Genomic DNA, 10,632 nt, shown 5'->3' with positions numbered 1-10,632 from the left:
CTCTTTCACACAACGAGAATATAGAGACGGTATTATTTCACTAAGTAATAATATTATAGTAATAGTACGAGACCGACGAGCTATAGAGGAAGAAGGAGTTGCTTTAGGTATAATAAGTAACAATATTAACCAAATTAATTAGATGGATATCACACCTTTAGTAAACAACTTAGAGATATTAGGAATCTTTAAGGGCAAAAATAAAGAGGAGGGAGATAGTATTACGGACGCTTTAAGTACAATACTATAACTACTTAGAAGAGAGTTAGAGGAAGCTAGTTAGTTAATAAGAGCACAGTCTAGGATAGAGCCGGTAGAACCATATAACGAGGAATAGTAGTATAAGTCACGTGAGGTAATCTATATAATCTATGTAATCCGTAGGATCTGCGATAAAGTAGATAGAGTACACGTATATTACGTATAAAGAGGATTTTATAGGAGTACGGTTGTGTATTTAAGGACCCTTAGTCCCTACCTAGATAGTTCCTTCCTTATAGTAATTCTCAGAATATAATTAAAGTTAATCTGTTAGGCAACCACTCCACTAGTTGTTATTACGTTGTTGACTTTTGTACTTATATTCCTACACACCTAGCCTAATAACAAGCCCACCATAGTACTTGCTACAAGGTTCTGTTACATTTATACTATATAAGGAACACTTTAAGCTTTAATCTTTCTTCTATAAATTGCCTAATTAATAGTATCTTTATTTTTATTATTCTAAAGTTATTAAATTTCCTTTTAAAACCTACTTAGCTAATATTAACTTAATCTATAATTTCTTTAAGTTAGTCTATTATAACTATTTATAAGTTACTACTTTTATCTATACTTATATCTCTTTAAGACCTTAGGGTTAGTTCTCCTAGTATAGTTATAGGTACTATTTTAGGTAATATCTTATTAACTATTATGCTACTATAGCCTTAGTAGTAAATATATAATAAAGCCTTATAGTAAATACTATAGTAAACTTATTAATGGGCTATATAGGTAAATATAATAATAAGATCTAATTATAGAGTAAGTACCTAATAAATTAACTCTAATTATATTCTAAGATTTATTATAAAGAGAGAACTATTTAAAGTAGGGACTATAGTCCTTTAAATATATAACATAACTCCTAAGAAATATACTAAGTACGTTAGTGCGTTAGTACGTTGGTACGTCGGTACGTCTCGCGTTTCCACGTTCCCGCGTTTCTAAGTTCCGAACTGGTTCTATGATCCGTTATATGACTCGGCTACCCCTCGTCCCATGGTTTAACTGGTTCCAGCGCCTCCCGCGCTTCTACCACTAGTCCGTTTATGTCCTCCCTAAGTAGTTGTCGATCTGGAGAACTCGTGTGTAGATTGATCTATGAGGAAAAGAGACTATATATACATGAAATCGATGAGTTATAGGCACCCCTGATCTAACCCCAATGTAGTAGTAATCGGCACCAGGTTCGGCAGTAGTCATACTACTGCTGATATAAGGTCCGTAACACCCTCCTATATAAAATCTCTACTAGTTATACCGATTTTAGTAGGGGAGGCTTAAAGATATTATTAGAAGTTAGAATATCGTAATATTACACCAAAAAGGCTTTATTTAAAGGGTGTAAATCGTAATATAGAATATATCGTTATAATTAAATATCGTACTAACTAGTTTTTAAGGATAATATAACTATTGCAGTTAAGGTATAGCTTATATAAATATATAATTTTTAATTTTTAATTTTTAAAAAATTCGGTTTATACTGTAACGACGCCAATAAGCTCTTAAACGCTTTTATAAGAGGTTAGTCTAACCAGAACGTATAATTATCTAATCGATAGTATCGAATAAGAGTTAAAGCACCAACGCCACGATGCTAATGCTCGCTAACGCACGAAGATCTCTACGCCCTTCTATCCTCTCCCTAATCCTCATTGCTCTTATTCCTATACTCTCAGCCGCTTTGTAGCCTCCTCTCATCTACATATACTATGCAGCGTTAGTCAGTACTTGCGCTTAGTCGTCTAGCAATCCTTCGTCAGCCGGTTCGCGCCCAAATATGGACTTCACGTGCGGAAGCTGCGTCTGGCATTTTGTCTAGTTCTCGAACCTCCCCTCAGGAAATCCTCTAAGGTATTAGAGCCTGGCTAATAGTTAAGCTACGTTTCTAGTAGATATATGTCAACTCCTATATATGTTCTAGCACAAAAACTAGCCTAAGGCTTTGAGCTGTTCGCCAGTGCTAGTAGGGAGAGGGCTGAGCCGTATTAGCTACATTCTTGTACATATCTACATCATGTGTGTCGACGAAAATGATCTATGGGAATTGGAAGCAGAAAACTCCTGGAGAAACTATACTAGGTACATGTCTGTCTCCTGCAAAATTCCCTGATCCACTAACTCGATAATTTGGCCATCCATAACCCCCTGAATGTAGCATTCGCCAACAAGTTTGAACCGTTTTTGCTGTCTCGAGTGTCTGATGATGAAAGGTATAATCGCCCCCCGAAATACTACACAAACATCCCCGTCTTGAATAAGATTGTGCCCTAGCCCTACTTGTTCGGCATCAGTGAAGAATACTCGACGACTATCAGTGATTATACGCTGTTGAAATTGGATTGCCTCGCCGCTTGGACTATGCCCTCCGTTTTGGTCGGATAACAAGGCTTGGTCAGCCTCCTTTCGATACGCCGAGTACAAGGCTCGATGCTTTTCAATATCGTTCTCCGCGCGGCTATTGTTCGATCCCATTCCGGCAGTGATTGTGAGACTAAATGAATCCTCTAAGGTACGAAGGTGTTCTGTCGCTCGGAAGATATGCGAGGTTCCCGACCTTCTTCCCTTCACATGNTGCACTAACTGCTGCCAAGCTGCAGAAATAGGATGGGTCCCATCCACCGGCTTTCCCACTCTCGGATCGTCAGTCTCAAGCACGTTCGAAACCCACAACCCTGGAAAAACACGTCCCCGAAAGCTGCAGGCTTTGATCCAGTAGTGGGGTTGCCTTGAATACGGTTTGGTCTTGTCCTCCTGCTCGATACCATGCGCTGCGATAGCCAAGCCAATAAACACGCCATCCTTCATTCCAGTATGGTACCCAGGACGGCCGATCGCTTATATCAGACAACGCCTCTGGTGGATGGTCAACGCAAGACAGCATCGTCCACGGATGCTTGTCTCTTGCGATGATGGCCTTGGCAGTGTCGAGGTACACTTCATCAACGTTCTTCGTGTAATCGACTTCAAGTATTTTAGCCCCTAATGATTCTAACCCACTCATAGGCGATGCTACAGTAGCACTTGGATGACCAAGAAAGGCATAAACGTGATCCCGGGGATTCGTAGCATTGAAAAAGCGGCCGTTGTTGAGTATGTCAATGAAGTCTTGAGCTTCCACCGGTCCACCACGCATACGGGTGACATACATCTCAGTCCTCCAGGACTGTGAGTTCGAGTACGTACGCCAGAGGGATTCGAAGGTGTTAACAACGAGCTCACCATTAACAGGCCTAGTAATTGCAGAGAGGTCCGAGCGCAGAGCGATGCAAAGCATCAGCTCCACAATCTCAGCCCAATTGAGTTCAGCTGCGCCGTATAAAATTGTAGCCTTAGATGCGAGGCCGACTTCTTGAAGCACCCACACTCGAGTGAAGTAAGTACTCTCCATGAGTTTGCTTACCTTATCCCACCTCTTCAAATCCGAAGCTATGTTATCTGTGGTGAAAGGCGGGATGAGCTCAAGCTTTCCGTATACAGACAGCTGCGTCGCAATAAAGCGATTCGTTTGCCGAATCAATTCAAAACAGTCTTCGGCATCTTGATCACGAACTTCTTCACCAATCCAAATGAGAACCTTCCTAGCATTTGCATAGATCCCATCCATCCGTTTTACTTGCTCACCCTGCTCCTTTAAATCGCTTTGGTTGATACATACGGCATCGACCCATAGGATTCTTGCTTCAACTGGATCACGAATTCGATGAAGGGCTTTATGGAGATTGGCTCCTATTTGGAGAAGTTTTCCGCTGCATCGGATTTCATGATACGATGTACCGAGTGCCCAGACGTACGATAATGCTTCGTACTGCTGCTTTGAATCCGCATCGATCTTGATGGGCTCAAGTGAGCAGTGAAGGGGTGGAGGCGGAGCTTCTGGATCATCAGGCGATTGTGCTGGATGCAAAACGAGAACTCTGGTCCAATTCGGTCCTGGAAGGCGGGGATAAGAGAACCGATCGTCAGCGCAAGGCATCGTGAGAAAGCGTTTTGAAGGCGCGAATGCCGATTAGGATGGGAGACAGTGATCTATTTGAACCGGCGCCTCTCTGCATTGGCTGTGGATCTGGTGATTTTGCAGCCGGCGTGGCATGGATTTGAGGCTGTGGAGCGCTTGGAGCCCCGGATCTATACCCAATTCGAGGAGGAGGCTGAGGAGGAAGGAGCGGTAAGTTGTCAAAGCGTACGAGGAAGCCAATCGGATGCTTCTATAATGACTCAACCACCTAGAGTACGAGTAGTTGTTATTGAATTAGGGGCTCCAAGCATGCTTCCGCCACTGTTACTGCTTGCCTTAATCTACATCAGCTTTTTAACGTCTTTAATCGCGATGCAGTAGGTGTTTCCTTCGCGATCGGGCGCTCCCACTGACGACGTTATCCTTGCCCTAAAATCCATTAATCCAAAGGCCGACGATTCAAAAGATTTTGATGAGTTTAAGCTCTACAGTAAGCAATACATATAATATAAAGCTTTAACGAAGAAGCTGAGGGCCACTAAGTAGAGAACCTCACCAATACAGAAGTGGGGTAAGGATATTATCTTAAAAGGATCTATTAGATCTACTACCCTCTTCTACTGAGGGCTTTATAGGAAGCAGAACCGAAGGCAAGAGCTAATGCGTATATCAAAAGGAAGGCGTACAGCTTTGGATTATTTATAAGACGACCATAATATAGATAGATCTACTGGCGAGCTCAAAGAGAGGCCTTTTAAGTTAAATCAGCCGACGATTGAGGAGTATCTAGGACAGCGATCGCTTGAACTTAATCGCAACTTTAAGAGCTTTAAACAGCTTCTGATCCGGTAGATCGTTTACTACTATATTGCCTTCTTCTAATTCGAAAATAAGTATTTCCGTCGGCTCCTTAACTTCCTATACCTAAGCCTTAAGAAGTTGCTTCTAAAGGCCGCAAATATAATTCGTGGTTGGGTAATAAAAGAGTTTAAGAATTGGAAGGCGCAATTAAGGAGAGAGTTTAAGGAAGCCCGAAGCGCGATATTAATATCCTCTAACTTATAGACGTTACTAAATGCGTATACAGTTCTTAGTGTGGTTGCTTATTTTATTAGTAGGAGAGGAAGGCGTCGGCAAGCTGTTTTAGGCCTTTAAGAGGTACTTAGTAAGCATACTGGTAAGAACTAAGTAGCTGTACTAATCGCCTTATTCACGGGGTACAATATTAATGGAAATATTGGGTATTTTATGGCCGATAATACAGAGTCAAACGATACGTGTATTAACGCAATCCTTCGAGCAGGCAGTGGAGACTACTAAGAAACGGTAATAGTGATGTTTATATAGGCGAAGCTTAGTAATATTAATCCAGGTAAGGACCTGGTGTACGCCAGGATTAAGTAGTGGTGGTGATGCTGACCAGCATCCCATGACTTGTGCACCGAAGTTTCTTAAATGCCCGGGCAATCCCAAGGAGATTATGCACTTTCCATGGACGTACTGCGTTGCCCAACGTTTAGGGTTCCGTCCCTGTACTTAAAAGGGATGGAGAATGTCATGTTTCTCTGAAAACTGGTGCCTCACAGGCATTCTCTTAGGGAGGGGTAACCATAGATATCGTTTATGGGTTTTGATAGATATTTACTTGAAGGCTCGAAAGAGGCCAAATTGTCATATCGAAGATATGCACTCCGGACGGGTTTTCTCTGCGACTTGACCATCTATGAGGTATACTCTATTATTCAATCCGTTGACTTTGTTGACTCCGTTGGCTTCACTGGACAACGTACATGGTGTGTCATAGAGCGCCAAGCGAGTGGATACAAAGATAGTAAGGTATGGTACATAGGAAATCGTAAAACCTGAGAATAAGTGACCCTTGATGCAAAAAACCTATTAGTGAGAATGGGTTGTGACAGTTGACAATTTGGAAAGAAAAACCAAGTCGAATATGAAGAATAATTAAGGTAGAGCGGTACAGTCCATATATTTCAAAGGGTCATACTTGACTTAAAAATCCAATTCGCTAGCAGTCATTGAACACTAGCTTGCGTCAACTTTCATCTAACTTGATGATAATGACCGAAAAACATATGGGGAAAGGCTGCTTCATCCCTGATTACTGCCAGGATATGATTCGCATCGTTGCTACCGTGAGGTTTCCACAAAGGCTTTAGAGAGGCTTCAGTCGCCTGGATAAGTTAGTTCAAACCCTTCCTTTGGCTTGATCCGGAAAGGTCATGTTCCTTGGAAAATAGCTGGAAGATGTTCGGATGGTCGGAAAACTGGGTGGCGGCAGCTCCTCGAGACAAGCCTGTCGCATTAGCATAGAGGACCATAAAAATAGGTAAAGGATGTAAGGAGAGACATATGACGATGATCAAGGTATGTTGCACAAGACCTGAGTAACTCTAGATGATTAGTATTTCTTAGAACCTCATTTGAATGCTGGCGGCCGTCGGGAATTGGCAAAGAAGCATGTTATTGATTTGGTAAATGAACAACTAAAAGTAAAGAATAAAGCTTCATGTAGCTATTCTCTCAGATAAATCGAGCAACCTTGATTCACATATTCAGACAAAATTCTTAGACGAGTAAACAAGACACGGCCTCGCGGATGCAATGAGGTTGGATTTGGCTCAGAATCGAATGTTTTCTGCAGCGGTGGTATTCAGGGCTATTTGGGTCCAACAAGACTGGGCGGCGAGAGAAACTCCGTGTGTCGGGTCGGGAAGCTTGGACCCCAAATCTTAACTCAACATTTCGGGAATCGGGGAACCAGCTGTGAGAAGAATTCCCACCACCTTCTAACCAGCAACACTTCAATCTCACCGGACATCGTCCTCCCTTTTTCCTAACCTCCTCTCCTCCATCCTCATCATCTCGCAGCCATGTCCGCGTCCAGGCTCCTGCGACCTACTACCCGGCTGTGGTCAGCACCACGACCGATCCCAGCTCTGCGACCCTCATTCCGCCCGGCAGTTTCATTACCGTCAATTGTCAGGAGTAGAGGCTATGCGACACCCAGCGGCACCAAGGAGATGACGGTGAGAGACGCACTGAATGAGGCCATGGCTGAGGAGATGGAGCAGAATGACAAAGTTTTCGTGTTGGGAGAGGAAGTCGCGCAGTACAACGGAGCGTAAGTACACCGGTTGGGGACCTAAAACACCCCCAAAAAGCAGCTCCACGTCAATTGATGGCATATAAGCTAGCAATTATCCCTTCTGGAGCACGATTCTGAAGTTCTTAAGTGCATTGGATTGTGTAGCCCGAGCTAATCAAACATGATCGGTTTCCTAGATACAAAGTTACCAAGGGTCTACTTGACCGCTTCGGCGATAGGAGGGTGATTGATAGCCCGATTACCGAATCTGGCTTTTGTGGTCTCACTGTTGGTGCTGCGCTCGCCGGCTTGCACCCAGTTGTAAGCTGCCCTTACTCACCCGGTATCGTAGGATATGTCGGCTAACCGCCTACAATTTAGTGCGAGTTCATGACTTTCAACTTCGCCATGCAAGCCATTGACCAAGTCATCAACTCTGCTGCCAAGACCCACTACATGTCTGGTGGCATCCAACCTTGCAACATCACATTCCGAGGACCTAACGGTTTCGCTTCAGGTGTCGCTGCACAACACTCACAAGATTATACGGCGTGGTATGGAAGCATACCTGGCTTAAAGGTTGTGGCCCCGTACAGCGCAGAGGATGCAAAGGGTCTGCTCAAGGCTGCGATTCGGGATCCTAACCCAGTGGTCGTGTTGGAGAACGAGTAGGATGCCCTGGTCCCTAACTAGTCTGCTATGGAGCGCGCTAATTTACGATATCTAAAGGTTGCTTTACGGTCTTCCCTTTCAGATGAGTGAAGAAGCTCAGAAAGATGACTTTGTCATTCCAGTATGTTTTACTCGGCGGAGAGATCAGTGAAAGCATGAATCTAACAACATATTTAGTTTGGCAAAGCTAAGATCGAACGACCTGGCAAAGACCTCACAATTGTGACCCTATCACGCTGTGTGGGCCAGTCTCTCGTTGCTGCTGAGCAACTGAAAAAGAAATACGGCATTGAGGCAGAAGTCATCAACTTGCGGTCAATTAAACCCCTTGACGTCGAAAGCATTGTCAAGTCAGTAAAGAAGACTGGTCATATGATGGCTGTCGAATCAGGTTACCCGTCTTTCGGTGTTGGAGCAGAGCTTATGGCATTGACATGCGAGTATGCCTTCGATTTCCTCGAAGCACCTCCCGTTCGTGTTACCGGTGCGGAGGTCCCGACACCATATGCACAGAAGCTGGAAGAGATGTCGTTCCCAACTGAGGAACTGATAGTGAACTATGCGGCCAAACTGTTGCGTGTTTAATTGCGGGGACATGCGGTGTACTAAAAGGTTGGTTAGGTTGGACTCGGTGGCTGCATCGAGCTGTACTTCTAGTGCTTCCGTTTTGGTCATCTGTGTTTTACTGGCCATGATAGCATAGCGGGTACATAATCGTCAGCTCTTGTAGGCTTACGTCTAGCCTTCTGTTCTATCTTCGCTTTGGAGGAGTCGTGAAAATCAATTTAGAGCAAGCCTAATGCTTCAATCCAAATTCTGTCCAACCTCAAGTTCACATGCTTCAGTGTAGTCATACATGTGTATGCAGCGCGGACAGCTTCACATTTCCTTCTGGGAGATGCGACGTATTTAGGCATGCAATTTTCGGACTCAGTATGCGTGCATCGCCTATTTCACTACGGGATTACGTTCAGCCGCGCAAGGGACATATCGAATATCTTTGCATGGGGGAAATATGATGACTGTAGTCGATCACAGCCGCGGTGTGACGGGGTGCAGCTCACCGGGGTCACCGATGGGGGTCGGCGAAAGCCAAACGGGGTCACCGATGGAGCGCCGGAAAAAGGTCGGCGGGGCCACACTTTTATCCATACAGAACGTAGCCACATTTAACTTAAGCGACCTCACAAACCAAAATACCTAGGGCATATGCTACGCATACACACACGGCACACAGATATACGGACATACACATATACATACACACACATATATATATATATACGCGCATTTACACGCGTCTCGCTATACTAATAATATACTAAAGCAAACAAGAGTATAGCAGGATAGTTAAACGGCCTACTAGTTAGTATGCACAACTATATACCACGCATATGCTAAGTATACGTAGGTATTCTAAAGCGCACCTAACATTAAATATAAAGACGATAGTTCTTAAGATAATATAATTAGTAGAGAGAGTTTTAAAGATAAGAAGGGTAAGGAGGGTAAGGATTAAGATAGTATATAATGGCGGCTTCTATTTTATATGGGTCTCTCTAAGGTAAAACTATATATAACTTTATATATAAGCTATATATATATACTTAGAATAGCTAGGGCACATTCTAAGACTATAGAGCACTTATTAGCTCTAATAGTAAGTATTAAGTTATTATCTAAGAGGCAATAGACTATCCCTTAAACCGTCAAAATTGGTCCTTCCCTTATCGATAAGAATTAGGCCAATCGGAGAGGTTGGGTAAATACAAAATACTCAATCAACGATAATAGCGAATCTTTATCGATAACAGATGGACGCTGACGGGTTAAGGGATATTATAATGCTAAAATATCTAGCAACTAGAAAAGAAGGAATTATATACTTTATCTATAAAGTAATACCTCTACTGTACAGAGCCAGAGGAACTCTATACCGACACGGCTGCCGTGGCCATCGAGAACAAGAAGTTGATAGCCCCATCGGCCGGCTTCGTATCTGGAAGGAACAGGTGCTGTAACCAAGTGACCCCAATCCGATTTAATGTCTACCCGTTCTCTGAGGTTGTAAATAGCTAATTAGGTACGTTGTTTGCTAAAAACCAGGTGGTTTATAGATCTTGTCCCTTAAATATTACTATACGGCGTATTTTCCTCCCCACTGCGGAAATACACTTAATAATCGATACCCACCCGTGATCCTGCGGCGTTTTAACATAAGTACGGGACTTTATAGAGCTAGCAAGGACTTAGGTGTTCGTACAGACTCCTAAAGCAAGACCTTCCCCATCTATATTGTTGAACGGACGATCAGGAATGAGAACTCTGTCTTATTGCAAGAGGCTCTAGAGCCTCACTATATACACCAGATAGGTGGCAAATAGAATGACGACGATGTCGTCATTCAGTTGGTAATATATAATGGAAACAGGTAATGAGATATTCGATGAGACATACGAAATCAAGAAAGACGGTACTTAGTCATAAGGTAAGAGACAACTGAGACATTGTACGTAAATACGATCTAGGTCGACAGGCAGTAGTACGATGGTGGTAAGGAACTCCGATTCAGGTCGACATATATTCTAAATATTCTCGAATAGTAGATCATAGCGGGTCTGTATCC

At 43.2% G+C, this 10,632-nt stretch overlaps 3 protein-coding genes across 3 annotated transcripts; 1 reads left to right on the top strand and 2 right to left on the bottom strand.

The window, feature by feature from the left end:
* Positions 1-2,391: 2,391 nt before the first annotated feature.
* K441DRAFT_452025 (uncharacterized protein) lies at positions 2,392-2,583 on the bottom strand (the record flags this gene model as incomplete). The annotated part of the gene is made up of 1 exon (XM_067641703.1): positions 2,392-2,583. A coding segment is annotated over one exon (192 nt), but the record flags the coding sequence as incomplete, so codon positions are not given.
* K441DRAFT_351101 (HET-domain-containing protein) lies at positions 2,574-4,314 on the bottom strand. The gene has a single exon (XM_067641311.1). It carries the CDS (start codon positions 4,244-4,246, stop codon positions 2,921-2,923), a length of 1,326 nt encoding a protein of 441 aa, XP_067497135.1. The 5' UTR covers positions 4,247-4,314; the 3' UTR covers positions 2,574-2,920.
* Positions 4,315-7,028: 2,714 nt separating this feature from the next.
* Positions 7,029-8,879, top strand: K441DRAFT_670483 (pyruvate dehydrogenase E1 component subunit beta). The gene is made up of 5 exons (XM_067650291.1): positions 7,029-7,370; positions 7,532-7,655; positions 7,716-8,002; positions 8,064-8,127; positions 8,184-8,879. Exons 1-5 carry the CDS (start codon positions 7,120-7,122, stop codon positions 8,589-8,591), a joined length of 1,134 nt encoding a protein of 377 aa, XP_067497134.1. The 5' UTR covers positions 7,029-7,119; the 3' UTR covers positions 8,592-8,879.
* Positions 8,880-10,632: the final 1,753 nt, after the last annotated feature.

This window comes from Cenococcum geophilum (genome assembly GCF_001692895.1).
Source record: "Cenococcum geophilum 1.58 unplaced genomic scaffold K441scaffold_83, whole genome shotgun sequence".
Lineage (NCBI taxonomy): Eukaryota > Fungi > Ascomycota > Dothideomycetes > Gloniales > Gloniaceae > Cenococcum > Cenococcum geophilum.
This window is presented reverse-complemented; position numbering and strand designations above follow the sequence as displayed.

Coding starts and splice junctions, on each gene's coding strand:
- K441DRAFT_351101 (XM_067641311.1), bottom strand. CDS start 4,246: ATGCCTTGCGCTGACGATCGGTTCTCTTATCCCCGCCTTCCAGGACCG.
- K441DRAFT_670483 (XM_067650291.1), top strand. CDS start 7,120: ATGTCCGCGTCCAGGCTCCTGCGACCTACTACCCGGCTGTGGTCAGCA. Junction 7,656..7,715: donor TCGCCGGCTTGCACCCAGTT/GTAAGCTGCCCT, acceptor CCTACAATTTAG/TGCGAGTTCATGACTTTCAA. Junction 8,128..8,183: donor AAGATGACTTTGTCATTCCA/GTATGTTTTACT, acceptor CAACATATTTAG/TTTGGCAAAGCTAAGATCGA.